The sequence below is a fragment of the Sus scrofa genome, chromosome 4, assembly GCF_000003025.6.
Source record: "Sus scrofa isolate TJ Tabasco breed Duroc chromosome 4, Sscrofa11.1, whole genome shotgun sequence".
Classification (NCBI taxonomy): Eukaryota; Metazoa; Chordata; class Mammalia; order Artiodactyla; family Suidae; genus Sus; species Sus scrofa.
The window spans coordinates 71,997,804-72,025,378 of NC_010446.5; the positions used below are offsets into that span (position 1 = coordinate 71,997,804).

Sequence of the window (27,575 nt, forward strand, 5' to 3'; positions counted from 1 at the left end):
TGCCAAGCTGGGCAACACCAATGGATTTCTAAAAAGAATGGAAGTGTCTTCTGTTTAATGTTATTTGAGTGCAATAAAATGCAGAATTCTTCTCTATATTGTCATTGTTTTGAAGTCTTTCTGGTTTTGTATGTAACGGTTCATTTATACTCTGGTATTTTAGAATATTATAGCATTTTTGTTGACTAAAGTCACAAAGCAGTGTGAATGTCTTAACCTATTTGTAGTAAGTAATTCCTAGTAGTACTGATTTCTCGTGGTGGTAATTTCTAGTAGGTAATGTTTGTTTATGTTGTGTAACATTTACTATCATGCTCCATTTTCTGGGGCAGGATTAAAATGAAATAGCTCCTGTGTCCGTCCTGTGTAGGTTTTTGGCACCTAGAAGTTCTGATAATTCCCCAGAGAGTACCCCCCCCACACACCGCCGTACCCTTCTGATCCTCCGTGGCCATCATAGCATACTGTGGGGATATTACTTCATCCTGGTTTCGAGGATTGAGGAGTCTGAGCAGGTAGAAGGGTAGCAAAGGGTACAGGAAGTTCTCTTTCTTCTGAACTTTATCCTCTGGGCAGAAAAGGAGAACTAGACACAAAGGAATCATGTGTCTGCATGGATTCTGCAGAGGGCTGAGCGCATGGTAGAAAGTTGAGTTTTCCTAGCACTTGAATGTTATTGCTCTGCCTGCAGACAGACTGAGGGTCAGAGAGGCAGAAATGCTTGCAGACGTGGATGTGAGGCAGGGGCAGAAGGGGACACAACCGAGGGCTTTTGCCTCAGGGCTGGAATGGTTGGATTAGGCTTTCTTAGGTCAGCCTCTCGTGCCATCCATCCTAGGGACCACACTGCAGGAGGAAGAAAGATGGCAGCTGTGGTTCCTGGGAGCACCTGGCTGGGGCCCTCCCACACCCATTTAAAATGTGACCAGTTCAATCCACTCCTCTTTCCTTGGTTCCCCACCCCAGGGGCGGGAAGATTTGTGGAGAGCCCTAAACCCTTCTTCGAAATACTGCCGAAAGAACTCCTCAAAGACCTCAATTTTTGATGTTTTTTTTCTCACTGGTGTCCCCTTGTCTTATGCCTACAAGAGTACCTTCTACTAAATGATGCATTCACTGCCTAACTTTACGATAAGGAGCTTATAGTTAATACAATCAGAAATTCTAGAACATTCAACAGAGACATAGAACTCTGGTAGCTCTGGCGGGGGGCAGAGGGGGGGTGGTGTGTGGCAGCCAACTTCATAAAACCCACTCTTTGCAAAGGCCAAGACCGGCACTTCTCTTTCCCTTTGTTTTTCCTGCAACAGAAGTAGAGTCTGGCGCAGTGGGAAGAACGTGTGTTTTGGAATCATGTACACCGCTGACTTTGATAACTTGGACCCTCTGCTTTCTCATCCTCAGCCTCCTCCTCTGTACAGAGAAGGAGGTAAGACCTTTACCTCCTAACTAAAGGAGGCTAAAGACATGCCTTGTGCTTGGCACCAAGCTTGATACACTTTCAGTCGGCTTGCATCCTCTCCCCAGGGACACCAAGGAGAGACACTTGACCCATAAGAACCCTCTCCTTGCTTCAGATTTACTTCTCGCCTCCAAAAAGTGAAATGTTTCATATGAAAGAATGAGGGAAACTGAAGATCAAAAGTATTGAATGATCATGACTGCACCGCTGATCGCACGCTGTCTGGCATCCATACCCTCTTATATCTGCTCTGGGGAAAGGATGGAGTCTATGATCTTTTTTAAAAATTAATCTTCCAGGAGTTCCTGTCGTGGCACAGAGGAAACGAATCCGACTAGGAACCATGAGGTTGCAGGTTCAATCCTTGGCCTCGCTCAGTAGGTTAAGGATTCCCCCATTGCCCTGAGCTGTGGTGTAGTTCCCAGACGCAGCTTGGATCCCGCGTAGTGTAGGCTGGCAGCTGTAGCCTCCATATACCACAGGCTCGGTCCTAAAAAGCAAATAAAGAAATACGTAAGTAAATAAATACATAAGTTCCCAAACTCTGCCCATCCCCACTGTGACTCATGCACACATTCCTTCCTAGAAATTCTCTAAAACTAGATAAGTACCGACAGGGACTGAAACTGACGGGTCTACCTTGAAAATTAACTAGATACTAATCTATACTAAACAAAAGGCCGGCCATGAGGTGATACATGCAGAAATGAGGTCGTTGGCACACAGTCAGGTTATGTGTTGTTTCCTGTGTGGGTGTTCTTTGGCTGGCTCAGGTTCTTGGTGGGTTTCATGGCACTCAGCAGCTCCATGCATTTGTGGGAGAGACATTTTAACTGTGGTTAACTTAGTGAGAGGCTGATACAACTGGGCTCTTGGACCCACCCCAGCTTCTCAGCAGGTGAGCTATAGCACACCTAGGCTCTGTGCCGGCACCTCCAGGGGACATGTAAAATGAAAATAATTCAGGATTATATAACTCATATAATGTGTAAAGAATCCAGGATTTTTGGAAAATTGAATCATTCGCCCAGAAATAGTTTCCTTTAAAAAAAAATGAAGTATAGTTAATTTACAATGTTGTGTTAGTTTCAGGTATATAGCAAAGTTTTTCAGATATTTTTCCATTATAAGTTATTACATGATATTGAATATAATCCCCTCTACTAAACAGTAGGTCCTTATTGTTTATCTGTTTTATATACAGTAGTGTGTATCTCTCCATCCCAGAAATATTTTTCCGAAACTATCTTTATTTGAATTCATTTAAAGATAGTCCTATAATTTGAGATACTGAATAGTGACTCTCACAGTACTTATTTTGTTTTGTCTTTACTTTTCAGAAACAAAGAGGAAAACAGATGATCCCGAAAAAAAAGAAAAAGGTGAGATTATCAAATCAACAACCTTTTAATATACATAGAGGAAAGTTATTTACTATCCATGAATAACATGATTTTATTTTATATCAGTAGTTAAAGTAAATTGCCGGTGAGTTTATTGTTTCAACAATCTTATCAAAAGACATGAATATTCTACATAAACATTAAGAGCTAAGGCTCTGGAGAAAGATTAGTTTCTAATCCAAGTTTCGCCATTCACCGTGTGTCTTGAGAATTATTTAACCTCTGTGCCTTAGTTTCCTCTTCTGTGATGTAGGAATGATAATAATAGTACCAGCTTCCAAAACCATAAGACTGTTGTTTCCACAATAGTAATTAGCTGAAAATATATGTAAAGTGCTTAAAGCAGTGACCAGCACAGGGAAAGCCCTTAGGGAATATTTATTATTTATTGTCACCTATGTTGACAACTATGCTTAAAAGTACAAGGGAATGCAAATTTTACTAGAATGTGTTTTCTCAAGGAACTCGGAATTGTTGGAAAGATGTGCAAAGTTACCCGTAGACAAAGGATCCTCTCTGCCTTCCAAGAGTTTAATGCAGAGGCATTCTAATGAATTTAAGGACGCAGTAGAGGGATTTCCCTTTGTGGCTCAGTAGTAATGAACCCAACTAGTATCCTTGGGGATGAGGGGTTGATCCCTGGCCTCGCTCAGTGGGTTAAGGATGAGGCATTGCTGTGAGCTGTGGTGTAGGTTGAAGACTCAGCTTGGATCCTGAGTTGCTGTGGCTGTGGTGTAGGCTGGCAGCTGCAGCTCTGATTCAACACCTAGCTTGGGAATTTGCATATGCTGTGGGTGCAGCCCTAAAAAGAGAGAAAGAAAAAAAGGAATCGGTAGAACTTTAACTCAACTCTCATCAAGGTTCCTAAACTTAGGAGTTGTTTTTAAAGTTAAATTTATAAAAAATGATATGGGTGGTCATTGAACAGTGGTTATACTTTTAGTATCAAGTGAATGATAAAATCTTCAATGATTAAACATGATTATAGTTTCATGCAGGGCTTAATTTGTAGTGATTAAAGCTATAGTTCACATTAGGTATGAGATCTTGCTTTCTCAGTGTGTAAATACTTCTTGAGTATATGGAGTTGTAGCCTCTGGCCGTAATTTCACTAAGAACCAGGCATTTTGTGCATGCATTTTTTTTTTCTGACAAGTTGTTTTTAATTTTTTATCAACGTAATATACAGCTCTAGTTTTTAAAGTTACTTATGAAGAAAAACAATATTCTTCTACCCTACTCCTCCCTATCCATGAGGCCCATTCCAGCTTTTTTCTAGGTGTTCTGGTACCTCCCTACGCATTTCTAAATAACTTAATGAATTCCGCAACTTTCTCCTCCATATTGGAAGCTGTCAGTTGTCTTTTACATATAGATGCCTGGGATTTTGCCCAGTCATCAGACTCCACAGGCTCTCCTCCATGCCTTACCTCCACCCCCACCCCCCCGCCGCGCCCCCGCATACTCAAAACATGCTTTGCTCTACTGGGTAGCGAGTAAGTACCAAGGAGAGAAGACAAGGCAGAGAGGAGGGAATCCCGAGCTTGTGATAGAACTAACCGTTTCTTCCACCCTGAACCCTTCCTTCCCTGGCCTGCAGAATGCCATACCCCCCCCGCTTCCTCCTAGCCTCTCCTCTTTGCTTTTTCTCAGCCTTTTGGGTGGATGCTCCTCATCACCTTGACCGTCAAGCACTGGAGGCCCCAGGATTGGTCCTCAGAGCGTTTCTCTATCCGCACACACACTCCCTTGATGATCCCATCCACTCTCATGGCTTTAAATGTCTATATGCCAAAGACAGCTTTTACCTGCAGCCCGGTCTCTTCCCAGAACTCTAGAGGGGTATGTCCAGCTGTCTACATGATGGAACTTGATGCCCTCAGATGGGTGTGTAATAATCACATCAAACTTAATAGGTGTGAAATGGAACTCCTGACCTTCCCGTGAAAACACACTCCTCCTATGAATCCTCTCTTTCCTGCCTCCCTGTCCTTCCATCAGCAACCACCCCCCCGCCCTCTCTTCAGACTATATCCTGAATCCAGCTGCTCCCTGCCACTCCCCCTCCACCCTTCGGGTCCCAGCCAGCACCCGCTTTTACCGGATTCCCCCCTTGCCTCCTAACTTGTCTTCCTTTGTCCCATATTCTTTCTTCATTCAGTAGCCATGGTGACCGTTTTAAAACCGAAGTCGTATCAAGTTGTTTAGATGCTTCCAGCACCTTCACATCTTCCTCAGAGTCAAACCAAAGCCTTTTGCTGTGGTTTGCAGGCCTCACACGACCTGTCCTCTCTCATAGAAGGTCTCTGAGGAGGTTAGTGATGTGCGCAGGGCAGCTGTGGGAAGACTTGGCTAAGAGAACAGTCTGTGCAAAGGTCCTGAGGCAGGAATGAAAGGCTTGGGAAGCAGGAGCATCCTGTACAAGCTGCGAGTTTGTGCTATGCAGTGGGAGAGAAAGTGGGGGAGCAGACCATGCCAGAGTTGGACGTTCTTCCTTCTGCAGTGGGACGCCAGGCCCAGCCCACCCTCGCAGGTGACTGCGCAGATCACCGCCTTTCCCATTCATGCACTGCCCGGATCGCTTTCTGGATGTGCACCCCCACATGTTCTTGCAAAGGTGGCGACCAGAGCGGGGAGATTGTTGAGTGTCGCTGATTGTAGACATGAACATGTGCGAACCCTGCACAGTGTCTGTGACCATGACTCCTTACTCCACACCGCCTGGTACCCTCAGCACAGCTTCATCCTCCCAGAGCTCTGAGCCTAAAGGGCGTTTTCCAGTGACATGGGAGGTGGGCCCCCTTGGCCATTTCTTTATGGAATCTGTGAGAGAATCTGTAGCAACTTCACCTGGCTCCTGGCTCCTTGCTTTCCTCATCGTAGAACTAGAGGCTTATATTAGTGCCAGCCGAAGGATATTGACAACTAAAGCCTTTTATTGCATGTGACATCCAGAAAGTGTCGTCAGATTAAAAGATGTAATGAATCAATGTTACCCAGATTCATTGAAAATCCCGTTTGAGCTAATTGTCAGCTTTGGGAATTCCATCTGTTTTTCACTCAGTTAGATGCTGTTAACTGTTAGATGCTGTTAACTGTTAGATGCTGTTAACTGTTAGGGCAGATGGAGGGGGAGGTAATTCATTTCTGGAATATGTAGTGACAAACCGAATGTTTTAATAGTCAGATTTTAATTTCATAATAATAAATATGGAGATTTTTTTAAATGGGAATTAAATTTAAGGACAGACATTAGGTTGCCTAATTTTCGGAAACGGAAGGGGAAATGGTTTTACTTAGAATTAGTAATCATATGATCCCTTTATTTTAGAGAATTAGGTTTAGTTTATTTTGATGGAGGCATAGGTTTGGAATAGGTCTAATTCCGAAACAGGCCCTCTTTGGAGATGCGAGCTTCTTAAATTCAATCAGATCGTTTACATCTGTCTTAGTGAAAATTGCTATATCAGTTTCTCCCCACTGGATGTCATCTTTTCCCTTGTATTTCATATTCCACACCCACAGAATGAAAGGGTGAGCTCAAAGTAATGCAATACAAAATGGTTATTAGGTGTCCTTATTTGTGTTCATCCATTTATTCAGTACGTATCAAGTACCTGCTATGTGCCAGCCCCGTTTTAGGCACTGGGACTAAAACATTCAATGGAAACAAAGTCCCAGTTCTCAGAGTACTTACCACTTATATTTTAGTGTTGTGGGGGATGTGTAATTTTTAAAAAAGAATATAATATGCAGTGATAAGTATGAAAAGGAATATAAAGCAGAAGAGTACAGAGATTGACAGTGGCTGGTGTGTCGCTCTGTTGATGGGCCTCTTGGACAGTGACATTTGGAGATAGAAGATGCAAGGGTGTGAGCTCCACAGCCATCTGGGAGGAGTGAGTTCCAAGCGTGGAAAAGCATATTCATAGTCCCTTCACACCTGTAAGGATGAGTGAGGAGGCCAGTGTGGCCGAGGAGGAATATGAGGGGGGAGAGAGGAGTGGGTGAGATCAGAGGGGTATATGGTCTAAATCACATAGGGCTTTGAAGAAGGGCTTTGATTATTATCTCAAGTGAGATAGAAAATCTTTGGGAGATTCTAAGATTCATATAATCTGCTTTATATTTCAAAAGGCTCATTCTGGGTCTAGGGATGCACAGCTGGAAGCGGGGAGGCCGCTTAGAAGATGCTTGCAACAGTCCAGGCGAGAGGCGGTGACACCCAGGATTAGGAGATGGGGTAGATATAGCGAGTGACAGTTAGATTCTGCATCTATTCACATGCGAGGTCTATGGGATTTACTAGTGGCTAGGATACTGGGTATGAAAGAGAGGAGGCAAAAATGAGGATGTTTCCAGGTGGTGCAGTGGGTTAAGGATCCAGCGTTGCCGCAGTGGTGGTGCAGGTCACAACTGTTGCATGGGTTTGATCCCTGGCCCAGGAACTTCCACATGCCACTGGTGTGGGGGTGAGGATGGGAGACCCTCAAAGCTGCATGTTATCAAATCCACTGAACATAAAAATATATATGAGTATAAATATATATATATATTATTGATTTAATACATGTAAAATGTCAGTTATTAGCTGAGGACTTGTGAGTCTTTGAAGAAATTTGAGTAGTAACAATATCCATCCCTGAAAAAAGTGACTGTGGTTTTGCTTGTGTGTGTGTGTGTGTGTGTGTTTTAGATAAAATTGCTTTTAGGTCAGTCTTTTCCTGAAATTCTCCTTTGATTTAGACTAATATTTAATGTCCTGTTATATTATTCATTACAACTTAGGATATGCTTATCTTTCGTGAATGTCTTTAAGAAGGCAATTGAAGATTTCCGGGTCACTCTTCATATTCTTTTTAAAAATAATAGTCAATGCCCCAACAAAACACCAGATGGCACTAGAAAACAAGTCACTTTTATACTAACAAATGACGTCTTTTATGTGACTCAGAGAAAAGGCTGCCATGGCTCTATTATTGCCCTTAAATCATCTGGATGCAACTAGTTCCTCACACAGATACTTCTGAGTTTTCTATGATCATAAGGAAAATAGAGAACCAACAAGGGCAATAATCAAGCCTAATTAAGAAATTTTCTTGTTTTAGACTGTATCTATCTCTCTGAAGTTTTTCCTGGGATTCTTACAACAGTTATGTAACATGTTTGAGCAAAAATAGACAACAGGAGGATAAAAACTAGACTCCTTAGGATAGCACGTGCCACATCTCAAGATCTGTCTGCTGCTCATGGCTTTCCTCTGCTTGGAATGTTCTTCGTTGCCTCCACACTCCACAATCACAAACCCCTCTTCCTTAGAACTGAGCTTAGAGTTGACCTCTGCCAGGAAGCCTCCCCTGACTACACCCTATCTCCTGCCCCAAACCAGATGTATTTCTTCTCTCTTTTTTTCAAGAAACCCCGAGTTTCAGCTACTGTTCTTTTCAGCTATAGATTTCTGATTGCTTCTTTTTTTAAAAAAGCTTCCATTTCAGTGTTGAGATTTCATCTCTGTTCACTCATTAATACATTGTTTTTCTTTAATCCTTTGTACTGATTTATAATCACTGATTTGAAGTGTTTTTCTAATAAACCTGATATCTGGGGCATACGCAAAGGCAGTTGCTATTGACTGCTCTTTTATTTTCCTGATTTTGAGTCAGGAGAGTTCTGTTCCTTTGCATGCCTTTAGTAATTTTTGGTCAAAAGCTGGATTTTGTATGTAGTGTGTTGCCACAACTCTGAAATTTTTTTTTTCCTGGGAATTGTTGGTGTCTAGTACACAGTTAATTTGTCTGGACTCAAACTGAAAAATCTGTCTCCTCTGCCATCTGAAGCAGCTACTGGCTCTGCTCCGGTTTCTTGGCTCCCAGCTGCTGTTTTTAAGTCTAGTCCTCTCATGGGTGGGGTGGAGGTGCCCTGTATAGCATACTGATCTGTGGAATATTTGGGCAGAATTCATACTCAAATTTTGAGGCTTGCTTCTGGGATTTCCCTTTGCATCTGGGATTCCCCATCTAAGTTTCTGGCTGCTTTGACAGCCCCAACTTCTGCTCAAGTTATGCCTCAAGCCAGTAGAACATCTATTTTCTGCTACTCAAACTATGTGTGTATTGTGAAGTGTATTCAGGCAAAACAGCAAACTTACAGATTTCATAAGAAGCAGTTCTGTTTTTTTCAAGATCAATTTCTGTAGTAGTTTGCTTCCACAAGACCCCCAGTGATTCTTGCCTCCTCACTTTCATGCCTCTGTGTTGTCTTCTCTTCACTGACAAGGGCAAACCTGTGTGACCAGTAGGACATTGCAGAAATGACAGAGTGTGACTTCCAAGGCTAGGTCATAAGAGACATTGCAGCTTCTGCCTTGCTCTTCTTTGGATACTTGCTCTGGGGGACACCGCCTGCCATGTTTTGAGACTATATACCAACAGTCCTTTAGGCAGGTCTGCGTAGCTAGGAACTTGTGTAAGATAAAAAATGTTTGTGGCTGTTGTATGCTGCTAAGTTTAGGGATAGTTTGTTTTGCAGTCATGTATAACGAATCCATCCTCTTCGAGTTTCTGCTTGCTTTGTCACCAGCCTTGCTGGGGGGACCCATGAAGGTAGAGAGTTATTAATCAGCCAGGGATTTGGGCACAGTTTACTCTCAGGACCTCATCCCTTCTGTGGCTCTCCTGCTTCCAAAATTTCTGTCTGCTCTGTTGCTCTGAATGCTCTCATCTGCTCCCTTCAGTGAGGAAGGACTTGGGGTGGTTAGGGAGCACCTCATGCGAGCAAACCACAAACTCACCATTCTTACCCAATATAGAAATAGTCTTTCAAGAAGAAACTCTTCTATTTTTAAGTTTCTGCCTGTCTTAGTCATTTTCCAGTGCCTTCAAATAGTTGTTTTAATGTCACGGTGATATGTGATTGATTTAATGAATGAAATATGAATGCTGATACTCTGAATACTGGAGGGGCTGGATATCTCAGTTTTGTAACTCATTATGGATTGATTCCCTTGAACTTCCTTTTTTAAAAGATAATTTTAGGAGTTCCCGTTGTGGCTCAGTGGTTAACAAATCCAACTAGGAACCATGAGGTTGCGGGTTCGATCCCTGGCCTCGCTCTGTGGGTTAAGGATCTGGCGTTGCCATGAGCTGTGGTGTAGGTTGCAGACGCGGCTTGGATCTGGCGTAGGCTGGTGGCTACACCTTTGATTCAACCCCTAACCTGGGAACCTCCATGTGCTATGGAAAGTGGCCCTAGAAAAGGCAAAAAGACACAAAAAAAATTAATTAAAAAATAATTTTATTGGGGTATAGTTGATTTGCCATGTTGAATTAGTTTCAGGTGTACAGCAAAGTGAATCTGTGGTACATATACATCTATCCATTCTTTTTTCCCATGTAAGATTTTGTAGAACACTGAATAGCCCTCCCTGTGCTATGCAGGAGTCCTTGTTAGTTTTCTGTTTTATATACAGAAGTGTGTGTGTGTTCATCCCCATCCTCCCAGTTTATCCCTCCCCCACCGTGATTCACCCTTCGGTAACCATCAGTTTGATTTGGAAATCTGTGAGTCTGTTTCTGTTTTATAAATAAATTCTTTTGTATCTTTTTTATGAGACTGCACATAAAAGTAAAATCATGTGATATTTGTCTTTGTCTGACTTAACGTCACTTAGTATGATCATCTCTAGGTCCATCCGTGTGGCTGCGAATGGATTATTTCATTCTTTTTATGACTGGATGATATTCCATGGTATATCTGTACCACATCTTCTTTATCCATTCCTCTGTCGATGGACATGTAGGTTGTTTCCATGTCTTGGCTATTCTAAATAGTGCTGCAGTGAACATTAGGGTGTATGTATCTTTTTGAATTATGGTTTTCTCTGGATTTATGCCCAGGAGTGGGAGTGCTGGGTCATAGGGCAGTTCTTTATTTAGTTTTTTAAGGAACCTCCATCCTCTTTTTTTTTTTTTACAGTGGTTGCGGAACTTCCTATTCACATTTTATTTAAATTTTTTTTTCTTGATCTTCAGTGGTTTCTTTAGTATTACTGGTATTAATCCCATGTTGATTTTTGTATTAAAAATATTTTCCCAACTGTTTTTTAGTCTGTTAATTTCATGCCTCATGCCTTACAGGTACATAATGGTTGAAATAAAGGAGTATATCAATGAATACATGAGAAGGGTCTTCTCTAGTCTGGTTTGGTACTTTGAACAGGTCTAACAATATCCCCTTGTTTTCATATATTTTTCTATTATAAAATAATAAAATATGACCCAATTCCTGGTACCAAAAAAAAAAAAAAACCCAAAAATAAAACAAAATGAAATATGTACAAAACGTGGACAACCTTGATTCAGATGGCTTTGCCTTGGGAGCTTCAGAAGGATGAAGCATGGTCTTTCCCTTAAAGAACTTATTCATTTGTCTTATTGAGATAAGAACTCTCGCACCTGGCTTTGGTGATACCTGTCCTCAAGCTTCAATTATTTGGTCTCTGAGGGTCCTTTTTCTTGATGCATGTGGGCTTGACCAAGTCATCACTGCCTTGAACTTAATTCCTGCGAGGCCAGTGTGTGTAGGTCTTCTGTCTTTAAGCTGCCCGTTAGAGGTGCTTTGGTTCATTGACTTGGGCAGTCTCTAAAACACTCTCTAGTTTTCATTATTAGTAGCAACAATCCGCTTAAATGTAGCACTGGCTGGTGGTTCGGTTCAGGCCACACTGCTATGATGTTGTAATCTTTCCATAATGTAGAAGAGCAGTGTAGCAATAGCACACTTAAACCAACTCAGGGCAAAGCTTTGGAAAAACCATCTCCCTCCCACCCTTGCAGCTGTGAAAAGAGGTTATGAGATAACCGCTGTTCAAGATTTATTATAGTCATTACATTCAACAGCTACAGTCATTTTAGTGGTTCCGAAAATACACCAGGAGTTATTGTCTGATTACTTCTACAGATAAGTTAATTATAGGAGATTTCTGACTCTTATACAAGTCTGATTTAGAGAGAAGTTTAATTACAGCAATTTTGGTGATTTAAATAAGCTCAGCATATATTACCAGGCTCACCAAGTGGAGGAGAGGTTTTTAGCGGTGTTGAAAATACACATTTGCTTTGTTTTTATTTTTCATGTCATGATTTTTAACTGTGTTGTAGTAGGAGTGATAATTCAGGGCACCTGCTTCCACCAGAGTGCATCTTCAGTCAAATACACCGCAGGACAATAATAGCAAATTCTTCGTTATCATTAAAATCTCATTCTAATGTTTCCCATTGAGCATTCAACATTTTACAGTGCTCATTTGTGTAATGGTTGTGACAACATGAGCAGGGAAGTAAAATAGGTTTCTTAAGGGAAAAAACTCAGATATTAGTGTGTTTTGAAATTATCATTAGGATCTAAATTTTCTTTTAATTGATGGGAAATGCAACCCTATGTTCAAATCAAAACAATCCACTTTATTGTGTATTAACATATTGTCTATGTGTATACTAAAGCAAATTAAAAAGTAGCATTTTAGCCACATATGCCCAAGCTAGCTTACAGTTAAGCTTTCAAAAAACGTGCTGTTTAAAGACAGTTCTGTTGGAAATTGAATATATTCATTTATTTAAAAAGGACTTCAAATAGGAGAGTGCATTAGTTTGAAAAAATACATTAGAGAAAATTATCTCAGTCTGATTTTGGAGCTATTCCCCAGAGCATTTTTCATTCTTCTGATCTAATGGTAGATTGTACTGGCATTTACAGCAATAGTGCTTGCCATATGTTTGTTTTTTCATTAAAAAATCAAGTATGTGTTGACAATAGAGCATATTAGTTACAGTGAAAATAAATCACTTTGTGTTTCATTTTGGGTGCTTTTATTCCATTCTGTCGGGGAAGCTGTTTTGTTTACTTATCCCTAACACCGTGTCAGTTTTGCTTTTCTCCTTTGCTAGAATGTTCTTTCTACGTTCTCTTTGCTTAGATCCTACCTCCCTTTGCTGTGACTGAGCCTGGTCAGCGTGGGAGTGGCTGGAACCTAAGGTCAGGTGGACACTCAAGGATGGGGCAGAAAATTAGGCACAAGCATCTGGGAGAAATAGGCAACAGGCAAATACATTAGGAATGGAGAGAAGCCAGTAACCATCACAGGGATTCGGGAAAGGACCCTAAGGAAAGCTGGGAGCCGGAGGACATTTGCTGACAAAGTATTTTCACATAGAGGAGTAGCACTGAAATCCTCCAACAGCCCTACCTACCGTAGAGCCCTGTCACCAGCCCTGCCAGGGACTCTTAGGAGCTGGTCCAGGGTGATGGCAGCAGGGCATGAGGTTGGTGCATGGACATCAACCATACGCAAAGCTTATCAGCTGCCATAAAGCTTTTTTTTTTTTTTTTTTGTCTTTTTTGTCTTTTTGCCATTTCTTGGGCCGCTCCCGCAGCATATGGAGGTTCCCAGGCTAGGAGTCGCATCAGAGCTATAGCCACCGGCCTGCGCCAGAGCCACAGCAACACAGGATCTGAGCTGAGTCTGCAACCTACACCACAGCTCATGACAATGCCAGATCCTTAACCCACTGAGCAAGGCCGGGGATCGAACCCGCAACCTCATGGCTCCTAGTCGGATTCGTTAACCACTGAGCCACGATGAGAATTCCTGCCGTAAAGCTTTTATTTAACCCTCCACTTGTCCTCTCCCACTCCACCCAGAAACATTGGAAGCTAATATATGGGATTAACCGCTTTTGAAATCAGGAATGAACCTGAATACAACTAGTTTCTGTGCAGGCTCTGGTGTATAATACAGCAATGCTCAACCCCAACTTCATATTAGAATCGCTTGTGGGAGCTTTCAGAAAATGCCCTGGGACCACCCCCTAGCTATTGTGATTACCTAGTTCTAGAGCAGTCTTTCTAATGAGCAGTCATGGTTGAGAAGTACTAGATCTGTACTAGGTAATGATGATTACCTGGTCAACCTGGTTTGTCCACCAGGATCCTCTTAACTGAAAGTTTCCATTGGATCCACTGGTTTGGATATCATTCCTTGGTAATATTTGAATCCAATTTGAAGGGACTTTTAAAGTAAAATATAAAGACAACAAAATGATTATTTGAGATGAGCTGAACCTATACTAAGGAATGAACCATCATAAGTTTATTAAACTGCTCTCTTAAAGACAAGTGTAGGAGCCACAAATGTAAACAAACCAGTGGCACTGCTGATCTGGGGGAACCAGCGGCTTCCTCATCGTGGTGTTCATAGGATGCTGAGCTGGGCCAGGGAGGTGTCTGTGTCTGGCTCTGGCTCTGGCCCCTTTTCCTCTTTCCTGGCCCATCTGCAGACCCTCTTCTCACCTCGTGTGGGTCCATCTCTTTGCCAAGTCTTGCAAATTTGAATTGAGACTAAGAGAACAATGTTAATGACTTCTCAGTTGCCATCTACCCATGCTCGAATTTCAGGTATTGAAAATTGAAAGAACATGATTTTTAGCAATGACATTTTCATGAGTCCAGCTTCTTTGCTTAGTTACTATTGCATTGATGGCACCAATGTTGGAAGCGAGATGAGCCTCTTCCAAGGCTGCACAGATGCCACCTGGGAAGACAGTGGTTGCCTCTCTGGCTTTGACCAGGAGGGACCCATATCCAGGCAGCCCCCCTCCCCACTGTTGTCCTCCTCACCCACCCTCCTGCAATGTTCTGGGGCAGAAAATGCCCCTTTTGGGATTTTTGCTGCTTAATTGTTAGAGACCACTAAGTTACCCCTCAGGCGTAGGTTCTAAACATCTGGGGAGTAGGTGTATCATTAATTGAAGACATATTTCTACACAGGATGAAAATGTTTGGGAAAAAATATAAGCCTATAATAAAAAGCAAATACATTCCACTACTTTGATTCATTTTTTGCCCTCTACTTGATGGGGCCTGGCTGTGCCTCATGCACAGAAGCTGCTCAGCATTGAACGGATCACTGCCATGCCCCATTTTTTACTTTTTTTCTATTAAAGTCATAAGAAAATGGAGTTCCTGTTGTGGCTCAGCAGGTTAAGAACCCGACTAGTATCCATGAGGATGCGGATTCGATCCCTGGCCTCGCTCAGTGGGTTAAGGATCTGGCATTGCCGCAAGCTTCAGCATGGGTCGAGGCTTTGGCTCGGATCTGGCTTTGCGGTGACTGTGATGTAGGCCAGCAGCTGCAGCTCAGATTCGACCCCTAGCCTGGAAACTTCCATATGTCATGGGTGTGCCCTAAAATGAAAAAAAAGTCATAAGAAAACATCACTGAGGTAGTTAAAGGAATCTATTTTGTACATCCTCCAAATTATTCAGTACTGGAGATATTCATCATTGAAGGCAAATATGCAGCAATTTAACTGCAAATTCTAAATTTATTTCAATTCACAAGTACATTTGCCCACTTGATTGTGGTAGAATCAGAACACACTGATTTTTGCCTTTGAGTTATTTTTTAAGAAGTCAGCGCGTGTGGGTGAAGGGAGTAAGAGTAGGAATTGCATGTGTTCTAACACATTGCTTTCACAGGAGATTCATTTGTGTTCAGTGACAGTGTCCTCTCTTTAGCCATGACTCCTTCCTCCCCTCTGTGTGTTGCCATCTTAAAGAATGGATGTGGGAAGTTCCTGTTGTGGCACAGCAGAAACAAACCTGACTAGTATTCCTGAGGTTGCGGTTCGATCCCTGGCCTTGCTCAGTAGTTTAAGGATCTGGCGTTGCTGTGAGCTGTGGTGTAGGTCACAAACATGGCTTGGATCCTGCATGGCTGTGGCTGTGGTGTAGGCCAGCAGCTGCAGCTCTGATTCAACCCCTAGCCTGGGAACTTCCCATATGCCACAAGTGCAGCCCTAAAAAAAAAAAAAAAAATGATCGTACATGGGAACCAAGTAGTCAAGGATTTCAGCTTCCCCTGGTTGCCGTGCCCTGTGGAGTGCACTGAAAATAAAGCCAGTAAAAAGCTACAGTAAAAGGAAGCAGAGGTTAGGAGCAAAATGCTGTGGGAGCAGGAAGGAGGGAGTAACTTGCTGCTGGGGGGTGGCGGGGGATGGAAAGAGCTGCCATATTCATGGACGGGTGATATTTGGGCTGGTCCTCTATTAGCGAGTAAGGGTTGTATCCACGCAGTTCTCTTTGCATAACCCGTGTACACAGATACTGAATGATTTTTGATGACAGGGATGGTGGGTGGTGTTTCTGCTCACAGCCAGCTCATCTTTACTCCAAGAGCAGTACTGCTGGAGTATCACAGGAATGCTCCCTATGAAAGAGTTGACAACACTTGGCACTACCACTTTCGGGGAAAATTGTTATAATTTAGAAATATAGAGAGTGTTTTTTTTTATATACGTTCTCTCCCTTGATTCTTCAGTACCATTGATGGTCCCTTTTGTTGAGTCCTTTCCTGTAGATTAAATTAGAGCCTACTTCTAGGACTATGACTATATATTTTATCTGGAACCTTCAGGGTCCGTTAGCTCCCATGATTATACAGTATCAACTCTGCTCAAGTTGTGTGAAACACTCAAAACTAAACTTGAAATAAAGGTAGATGAAATCTATTTATACTGCATGGTGCCTTTTGTTGATATCTTGTACCTAAAAGCCAGGGTTTGATAAAGGTGTGTTTCGGGTAATAGCCTTGATCTTAATGATTCACTGAAGTTTGTTCCTCTCCCCCATGGATCACTGACTTCTTTGTACATTGATAGCACTGGATGTGTGATGTCATCACTAATGTCATTCAGCCACTCATAGGGTGGAAGTAGCGTTAATTGCGAATTATAGCTTCTACATAAAATCAGTGAACTTGGGTGAGCTTTTTATTTCTGTGCCTTGTCACTTTGATTCATACCACATCTTGCTTTTTAACTGCTGCCGTGAACCCCATGTGCTTTTCTCTGCAGTCTATTTTTTCATGGCCCTTGTAGACAGAGACTCAAGCAGCAGAGGACCCAGCAGGGCGTGTGTTGTTGTGCCGTTAATTGCATACCCTGTTCCTGGCTAGGAAGGAGGCTGGGGGCAGATTGTCTTTTACCCCCTGAGAGGTATGATAATAGCTCAAAAACGTACTTCCTGGATTGTTTCCCTGTGATTATAAAACACGAGGGAAGAGACTTGTTGGAAAGAAAGAAAAAAGGAATATTCTTAAATTGCCTCCTAGATTAAAAGTATCAAAGATGCTTAGTGCACTAGCACCAGAGTGATGGAAAAACACCGTGTTACCACTCTTGGTTGGTCATCTTAGACTGAGTTTCCGGTTTGATCGGTTTTGTTTTTAGATGAACGTATGTGGCTGATGCGGTGTTTGGAGGTTGAGGCTGATCACAACATTACAGGAAATTTCGAGATAAGAGTATTATTCCGCCTGCATCAGCCTTTAAAGTAGCCATCATTTTTTTCCCTTTCTTTTTGTGAATATTTTCCTCATCTATATTTAAATCCCTCATACCAGCATCAAACTGCTTGATCAGAGCTAGAAAACTGTTGCAGCATGTGAAAGGAGTCCTTTTCCAAGAGTTTTAGTCTTGGCTCTATCATTGCTCATTACCATTTGATCTTTGAGCTTCTTATTTGCAATTCCAACTTGAACAAGTCTCTTAGCCTCTTAAAACTTCTCTTTTTCCACATGTAAAGTATGGAGAAGATTCTCCCTGCCCTCCTGCAGTTTGGGGTATGTCAGGTGACTCTTTGTCACTGATGTCATGCTGTCCAGAGAGGAGCAACCATTATCATTGCTTTCCCTCCAGTTACTTTTTTATGTAAAATGTATGCAATCTCCAATCCAGATGCTGTTTAATACTGTTTATTTTCTATGTTCATTTTCCAAGAGGCTCTTGATGAATCCGATAAGTTTAATCCTCATGACATCCCAATATATTTAATGTTTTAAGTGCAAGAGGAGCCTACTGGTTCTTCAGGGATGTTCCTCTAAAAAATGTTTATAGGTAGAGAATAAAAATCTCCATGCTGAATGAGGTCAGAGAATACTGAGAGCTACTTGAAGAATGCGCATAGTGGCATCTCATTAAAGAGTAAGTTATGCTTTCCTCCTGCCTCGGGTGTTAAAGCTTTATTAACACCGCTTTGGAAAACAGCTAACTAAAAAAGCTAAATGCTTAAGGGATTTATTATAAAACTCAATCGTGCCATTAATTTCCATGTGTGCTTTAAATTGCTGGAGTACAATAATGTATTCAGAAAGTAAGCAAGTTCTTGCTTCTCCCATGTGTCCGCTTGATTGTGCTATTGGTAGCTGGTTCTTTAATTAAATGTGTCCAAAGATAGGATCAGCTAAAGTGTTTACTGTATAAATAGTTTTCATTCCCAGTGTGCAAGTTTAAAACCCTGGTAAAAAGAGTTTGCCATCTGTTAAAAGCTAAAACATGTGGTGTCCCATTGCATAAAAATAAACTGCACATTATTTATAAAAAGATTCGCATCGTAGATCCTATCCTTCTGTCTTTTGGATGGACAGTAATTTGCGATGCTTTAGAATGTCGCCGCCTTCCCTCCAAGTGATAGCATGCATTATGTTTAAAAACATGGTCATCTAGAAACAGTGAAATTAATAGATGCGTTTTTATTCAAGAGAAGGTAGATTTGTCTGAATGTAAGTTTTACTCGTGAGAAATTGCAGCTTTTTTTCTTTGGTATTTGCAAATGTGCTTCTTTCTAAGGGCTTTATTTTCAAGTCTTCTTTTTCCCTCAATCAAATCTTATAACCCTTTGATTTAGCCAGGAATTTGATTCCAAAATGTTGAGTAGAATTCTCTGTGCTATACAGTAGGTCTTTGTTGTTTATCTATTTTATACTGTATAGTGGTGTGTCTGTGTTAATCCCAAATTCCTAATTTATCCCTCCCCTCACTTTCCCCTTTGGTAACTGTTAAGTTTGCTTTCTATGTCTGCGGGTCTATTTTTGTTTTGTAAATAAGTTCATTTTTATCATTTTTTTAGATTCCGTATATGTGTATGTGATGTGATATTTGTCTTTCTCTTTCTGGCTTACTTCACTTAGTAGGATTATCTCTAGGTCTGTCCATATTGCTGCAAAGGGCATTATTTCATTCTTTTTAATGGATGAGTAGTAATAGATTGTATGTATGAACCACATGTTCTGTATCCATTTATCTGTCAATGGACATTAAGTTTGCTCCATGTCTTAGCTGTTGTAAATAGTGCTGCTTTGGCCATCGGGGTGCATGTGTCTTTTTGGATTATAGTTTTCTATGGATAGGTGCTCAGGAGCGGGATTGCAGGATGAGATAGTAACTCTTGTTTTTACTTCTTTAAGGAACCTCCATACTGTTCTCCATAGAGAATTTACTTTCCCACCAACAGTGCAGGAGGTTTTCTTTTTCTCTACAATCTCTTCCATTTCTCTCCTTTGCCTTTCTATTTATATATATTCACGATAAGAGAAACTTCCTAAAACACAGGCTATGTATGGTCGTCCATGAAAACCATCAGGAACTATTGCCTATGGGATAGAGTCCGAATTCCTTAGACTGTTTTTCAGGAAACTCCATAATCTGACTCCGAGCCATCAGTGTAGCCTTGACACTCACTATTCCTGACCTACAGCCCTATAAAATTCCACCACTTTCCACAGATCACCAGACTCGCCTCTTTCACGTTTCCATCTCCATATATTCCTCTTTCCACGGAAGATTTTTCTCTGCTCCTGCCTCAGCCCAAGTTAGATTGGTGCTTCAAGACTCAGCTGAATAGGGGAGTTCCCAGTGTGGCTCAGTGGGTTACAAACCCAACTAGTATCCATGAGGATGCAGGTCGATCCCTGCATTCACTCAGTGGGTTAAGGATCCAGTGTTGCTGCAAGCTGTGGTGTAGATTGCAGATGCGGCTCTGATCTGGCATTGCTGTGGCTGTGGCTGTGGCTGGCAGCTGCAGCTCCAGTTCGACCCCTGGGCTGGGAACTTCCATATGCCACACATGTGGTTCTAAAAAGCAAAAAAAAAAAAAAAAAAAAAAAAAAAAAAGACTTAGCTAAACTCCAAATTCTTCCTGGAATGCTATTGTTCCAAGGATAAGCAAAGTAGAACACCTTGCTTCTTTATGTTCCCAAAGAATTTTATAATCCTGGTTTTGCCTAATAATTATCAACATGCTATTCTAGTCATTAATTTGCTTTGTTTTTATTTTCTAATATCGATTGCTTGAGGATAGAGATTTGCTTCTCGAGCTGCTTAACAAAAATACCGTAAACTGGGTGGCTTATCAGAAGTTTATTTCCCCGGTTCTGGAGGCTAGAGAGAGCCCAAGATTAGAGCCCCTGCGATTTGACATCTGGTGAGAAATCTGGTTCCTGCACGGTACTTTCTTGCTGTGCCCTTAATTGATGGAAGGGACTGGGGTTGCTCTCTGGAGTATCGTCTGTGAAGCACTAATCTCACTCAGGAGTTGGAGCCTTTGTGACCCAGTCACCTTCAAAAGGCCCCACCTCCTAACACCGTTACCTGAGTGGTTTGGGTTACAACATAGGAGTTTCTGGGGCACAGAAAGATTTAACCTTTAGCGGGATTATATCCAGTTCATTTTTGTATCCCCTTCATGAGCCAGCACTCCATAAATGTTTGTCAAAGGGGCTAGAAACCTGATGCACACGTTCCTCTGAAGAACTTATAACAGCAAATAAATGCAATGGAGAAATTTAGGTCAGAGCAGATTTTCAGACTCCAGGTTTGATTTTTTTAATAGAACTGCTGGGCAATAGTTATGGATGTCCTAAAATAATCTCAGCTCCTTCTGTTCAGTATTTCTTAATGGACAATTAACATCGCCCAAGACTTTGTGGGAAGTTCTGCCTAATTTGTCGGAGACAAAACCCGTCATCATCTCTGTACCTCGTTTGGAGACCACATCAGAATAACAAATGTGAAAAATATAAATTTTTAAGATAATTCGGGAAAGGTAGTCATGGACTCTCCAGTGAAAGCGAATGCAATATGAGAGTCAAGAATTATTGTTAATTTTTTTAGATATGATTATAGGAGGGTGGTTATGTTTTATACGTTTATTATAAAAGCTTTATTGAGATAGTTAACATGCAATAAACTTAATCTAAAGCTTACAATTTGGTGTGTTTGGACAAGTATAGAGCTGGGAAACCCTCACCATAATCAAGATTATGACCCTATCCCGTGGCACCAAAAGTTTCTGGGTTTTCCCTCTGCTGCCACTCATCCTACATGCTCCCCCTTCCGCATGCACCGAAGCCCCTCCCCACCCATTAGTTTACATTTCCAAGAAGTTTATGTAAGTGAAATCTCACCGTGTGTGCCCTTTTTCGGTCTGGTTTCTTTCACCCAACAATTATTTTGACACGCATCCTTGTGGTGTGTAGTGATAATTTATTTCCTTTTACTGATGAATGAAATCCATTTTATGGATATAACAGCTTGCTCATCCATCCTCCTCATTGATAGACATTTGAGTTATTTCTAGACTTTAACTATTACAGTTAAATCTGTGAAGATTTATGTACAAATTGTGTGGAAATATGCTTTCATTTCCCTGGGGTGAGCACCTCCAAGTGAAATGGCTAGATCATAGGGTAGTTGTATGTTTAACTTTTTTAGAAATTCTCAGTTTTTCAAGGGATTCCCAATTTAATTTTACATTCTCAGCAGCAATGTGTAAGAGTTCCAGTTCTTCCACATCCTTACTAACCCTTTGTATGATCAGTCTTTTTAATTTTAGCCATTCTAATAGGTGGGTTATGGTATCTCATTTTGTTCTTAATTTGTGTGCTTTTAGTGATGAATGATGTTGAGCATCTTTTCATGAACTCAGTTCTCGTTCTTATCTCTTCATTGCTGAAGTGTTTGTTCTAATCTTTTGCATATTTTTAAAATTTTGGTTGTTTTCTTTTTATTCTTTGAGTTTTGAGAGTTCTTTATATGTTATTTTTTATAGCATTTTTATCAGGTAAATGACTTGCAGATAGATACTTTCTTCCAGACTCTGGCTTGTCTTTTCATTTTCTTAATAGTAGCTTTTGAAGATTTTTAAAAATTTTTTGTGGCCATGCCCATGGCATGTGGAATTTCCTAGGCCAGGGATCAAATCTAAGCTGCAGTTGCCCTGTACACCACAGCTGCAGCAACGCTGGATTCTAAACCCACTGCAGTGGGCTGGGATCAAACCCACACCACCGCCAAGACGATGCTGGATCCTTAACCTACTGCGCCACCTTGGGAATATTTTTTATTTTAATGCAGTCTAATTTGTGGACTTGTTCTTTTATGGATGGTGCTCTTGGGGTCATGCCTAAGAGATCTTGGCCTAATTCAGGGTCATGAAAATTTTCTCTTATGATTGTTTCCAGAAGTATTGTGGTTTAAAGTCTTATGTTTAGTCTGTGTTCTATTTTGAGTTAAAAATACAGATATCCAAGATAAAAAGAACAAACTAGTGGTTACCAGTGGGGAGACAGAAGAGGGGAGGAGCCACATAGAGGTATGAGATTAAGAGATACAAACTACTATGTGTAGAATAAGTAAGTAACAAGGATATATTGTACAGCACAGGTAAATATAGACATTACTTTGCAATGACTTTAAATGGAGTATAATCTATAAAAATATTAAATCACTGTGTTATATAGCTGAAACTGATATAATATTGTAAATTAAAAAACCATATGGATACTTAATTATTCCAGTATAATTTGTTGAAAAGATTATTTTTTCCCAGCAAATTGCCTCTCCACCTTCATTGAAAATGTCCCAATATGTGTGGCTCTATTTTTGGACTCTATTTTGTCCCATTGATCTGTTTATTTCTATACCACACTATCTTGATTAATCTAGCTTTCTAAGAAGCCTGGAAATCACAGAATTTCAAATTTCCTTTTCATAGTTGTTTTGGTTAGAGTAGAGATTATTTTTATTTCCATATGGATTTTAGGATTAGTTTGTCAATTTCTACCAAATGAAAAAGCCAGCTGGGATTTTGACTGAGATTGCATATAATCTGTGTACTTCTTTGGGGTGAATTGACATTTTTACTGCACTGAGTCTTCTGATCTCTGAATATGGTATGTCTCTCCATTTAAGTTTTTAAAAAAATTTCTCTTGGCATTGTTTTATAGTTTCTCTTGTATAGGACTTTTACAACTTTTGTCAGATTTATTCCTAAGTATATCATATTTTGGGATGCAATTGTAATGGTATTAGTTTTATCATTTCAACTTCCTCTTGTTTGTTACTGGTACGTAGAAAGAAAATTGATTTGTCTATATTGATCTGTATCCTGGAGTCTTGCTAAACTGACTTTGGCATTTCAATAATTTTCCTCTACTTTTTGTCAGATTTTCTACAAAGATATTTATGTTACCTCTAAATAAAGACAGTTCTATTTTGTTTTCAGTCAGAGTGCTATTTCTTGCTTGATTCAGTGGCTAAAACCTCAAGTAGAATTTCAAACAGAAGTTATGAGAGGAAGAAATTTTGTCTCGTTCCAGACCACTGGGGGAAAAAATCAGGCTTTCACCATTACCTATGATGTTAGCAGTAGATTTTTCATAGATGCTCTTTATCAGATTGAGAAAGTTTCCTTGTATTTCTACATTGCTGAGAGCTGTGATTATGAATGAATTTTAGATTCAGTCAGGGATCGTTTCTTCCTAATAAAATGATCATATGGTTTTTCCATTTTTATTGTGTTAATATTATAAATTACATTGATTTACATGATTTTCGGATATTAAACCAACTGTGTCCATGCCTGAGATAAACCTCATGAGGCATTATCCTTTGTATATGTTATTGGGTTTAATTTGCTAAAATTTTGTGTAGAATTTTTTTACATCTATGTTCATGAGGAAAATCAGTTTGTAATTTTCTTCTCATGTAATATCTTTGTCTAGTTTTGGTTTCATAATAATATTGATCTAACAAAATGAGTTGGGTAGCAATCACTCCTCTTCATGAATTTATGTGTTATGAGAGTTCCTGTTGTGGCTCAGCAGGTTAAGAACCCAACATGGTGTCTGTGAGGATGCAGGTTTGATCCCTGGTCTTGCTCAGTGGATTAAGTATCCAGTGTTGCACAAGCTATGGCATAAGCTGCAGATGCAGCTTAGATCTGGTGCTGCTGTAGCTGTGGTGTATGCCTGCTGCTGCAGGTCCAATTTGATCCCTAGCCTGGAATTTCCATGTGCTGCAAATGTGGCCCTAAAAAGAAAAAAAATAATAATAATTTATGTATTATGTATTATTTCTTCCTTAAATGTTTGGTGGAACTTACCTGTGAAATGACTGGGCCTAGAGTTTGCTTTGTGCTATCATTTTAAATTGCATATCCAATTTCCTTCATTGGTGTAGGATATTCAGGTTATTTATTTCTTCTTGAGTAACCTGGTAGTTTGTGTCTGCTTCATCTAATTTGTTGAATTCATTGGCATAGCATTGCTCATAATATTCTATTATCCTCTCAATAATTGTAGATTCTATAATGATTCTACATTACTTGACTCATTCCCGATATTGGTTATTTATATCTTCCTTTTTCCTGATTAGCCTAGCTGGGGTTTTATCATATTGCTTATCTTTTCTCAAAATCAGATTTAATTTTATTGACCTTGTTATTTTTCCATTTTCTAAGCTATCGATATTTGTTCTGATCTTTATTGTCTGCTTTCTTGTACTGCTTTAGGTTTAAGTTGCTCTTTGTTTTTTAATTTTTTTTTTTTTTTTCTTTTTAGGGCCGCACCCATGGCATATGGAAGTTCCCATACTAGGAGCTGAATTGGAGCTGCAGCTGTGGGGCCTTCACCACAGCACAGCAAGGCAGGATCTGAGCCGCATCTGTGAACTACACCACAGCTCATGGCAACGCCGGATCCTTAAACCACTGAGTGAGGCCAGGGATTGAACCTGCATTCTCATGGATACTAGTTGGATTAATTTCTGCTACACAACAATGGGAACTTCTTAAATTTTTAAGATGAAAGCTTGGGAAATATTACATATGCACTTGCAAACATGTATGTTTCAGTGTTGTTGAGGGAGCATGCTAGAAATGTCTTACTCAAATCGTCCTTATCCTTTCTGGTATTCTCTCTACTTTTTCTACCAGTTGTTGAATGAGCAGTATCAAAATCTTTGCCGGATTTACAGATTTTTCTATTTTCTTTGCAGCTCTGTCAGGTTTTGATTCATGCATTTTGAAGCTTGGTTACTAGATGTATAAACATTTAGATTATTATGTTCTCCTAGTGAATTGACTCCTTTGTTATTATGAAATAACCTTTGTCATGTCTCTTCTTTGTTCCATTTTTTTTTCTTCCCCTTTCTCTGCCTTCTTTTGGAGTAATCAAGTAATTTTCATGGTTCCATTTTATCTCCTTTATTGGGTTATTAGCTATAACTCTTTGTTCTCTTACTTTACTGATTGCTTTAGTGTTTCTGGAATATATTCTTAACTCATTTCAGTCTACCTTCAAGTGAGATTATACTATTTGACATACATTGTCTGGAACCTTACAATGGTATACTTCCTTCTCCCCTCCGAGTTTGTGCTATTGCTCACATACATTTTATTTTTACATGTGCTCTAAACTCTACACTTCATGGTTTTTATTTTTGTTTAAACTATTATTTTATTTTAATAAACTTAACCTTTGAAGAATTTTAAATAATAAGGGAGAAGACTTATATTAACCACTTCCAGTCCTTTCATCTTTTTGTGTGTAGATCCATATTCCCCACCAGTTATCATTTTTCTTCTGCCTGAAGGGTGTTGTTTAACCTATCTCATAGTGCACACCAGTTGGTGATGAATTCTTTCAGCTTTTGTATATCTGAAAAAGCCTTTGTTTTGAGAGATATTTTTGCTGGGTATAGAATTCTCAGTTGACATTTTTTTTTTTCTGTTCTTTCTTTAATAATATTGCTATACTCTCTTCTCCCTTTCATTTTTTCCTAATAATATATCTATTATTCTTATTTTTGTTTCTCTGTATTTTACATGTCTATTCTGTTTACCTTTAGAATTCTCTTCCTATCACTGGTTTTAAAAAAAATTAATTCCTGTCTCTCAGGGGTCACTGCCTTTCATTATCTAATGTACAGTGTCTTGAAAACCACTGTTTCATATATGATACAGAAATTTTTAGAAATTTGATTTTTTTTTTTTTGGAAAGTATGTTCTTAACCTTACTATTTGAAAATAGCATCCCTTTCTTCTTTATTGTTAGTTCTGCTACATCTCTTTCAGAAAGACAATGGCTTTATTTTTCTGCATATTGAATTAAAAGTTTATGTCTCTGTTCCTGAGCCTTATTCACACTTGTCTGTATGAAAGGCTAGCCATTTCTACTTGTTAAAATATCAGAAATTGTTTGTCACTCTATCATCCTGCTGTTGCCTGAGTAAACACAACTATTTCTCATTTCTCTGAGATCCAGATCTTTATAGTTTGGTTGCTTGTTGAAAGTGTAGCCATCTTAGTCTGTCTACTACCTCTCCCATAAACGAAGACTAGTATATTCTATAATATCAGGTTTTCATTTTTTGTCACACAGGGAGAAACTCCAAAGATACTCTTGGGATTTCTCTCACTGCAGTGATCAAATTATATTGAAAGATTTCCACTTGGGTTTGGTGAAGTCTTTTATATTGTCTAAAAATACATGAGCTCGATGTAACTTCTGTCTTAAAAGATATAATAATCAAGACCAGTTGATATCAGTGCTGGCAAACACCCATCAAACATATAGATCCTTGTCAATACCTAAACAATCAAATAAAATTTAAAGTAGTGCTAGACATTTAAGCTTAAATAAGTGAATACCTATATTATTCACTTACATCTCATATTGATCTTTAGGTATACCTGAGATGTTACAGAGTGGAGTTACATACACTTTTTTTTTTTTTTTTTTTTTTTTTTTTTTTAGTAGAGGTTCTTGTTGCTTCCTCCCACTCCCTTCATCATTTTTATTTGATGGTGTTTGGGAATGTGTATTTTGTTTCCAGTTCCCCTGGTGGTACTGTGCAGGCAGGCTTGAAAATTATTGTTTTATTTGACACTCCTAACCAGGAATTTCATAGAAAATGTTTTATTTGACATTCCTTCCCAGTATTTCATAGAAACATGTATCTAAAGATGACTTTAAATCCCTTTAAGCACCATTTAAACAAAATTAACAAAATTTGGTAGATACTTCTTTTTTTTGATACTTTTCTAAAATGCTTTTTATGCCTCTCTGCCTCTTTAAATTGTATGCTGCACACAATTTAACTTTCTTTGGTGATTGGAGACTATCATGCCCATTGTAATGAACATTGGTTCTTGTTCAGTGATACCTCTTGGGGCTATTGAAGTACATAGCCCTGTTTACCTCTTTGCAGTCTGACCCATACTGCAATGCTTTTTGAGCTGGATTTTATTTCTGGTGGTGTTTCTGTCTTTCTTACTGTAGTCTGTTGGCCTCTACTTCCGGCTGCTTATTCAAGCAACCCTCACTTCCTCTTTCTGATTTATTTGTAAATAAGTTAAAGGAGCTAGCCTCTAGAACCTGAAGATCAAGATTGTTATAATTGGAGTTCCCGTTGTGGCGCAGTGGTTAACGAATCCGACTAGGAACCATGAGGTTGCGGGTTCGGTCCCTGCCCTTGCTCAGTGGGTTAACAATCCGGCGTTGCCGTGAGCTGTGGTGTAGGTTGCAGACACGGCTC

General features: G+C 39.9%; 1 protein-coding gene across 19 annotated transcripts in view; it reads left to right on the plus strand.

Annotated features, from left to right (window-relative positions):
• ASPH (aspartate beta-hydroxylase) overlaps window positions 1-27,575 on the plus strand; it is a 204,157-nt gene that overhangs the window by 94,913 nt on the left and 81,669 nt on the right. For all 19 annotated transcript variants that reach the window (XM_021089315.1, XM_021089319.1, XM_021089324.1 and 16 more), the window contains one exon: window positions 2,803-2,844. In XM_021089315.1, the coding sequence (XP_020944974.1) occupies window positions 2,803-2,844 (42 nt within the window). The remainder of the gene's footprint in view (window positions 1-2,802; window positions 2,845-27,575) is intronic.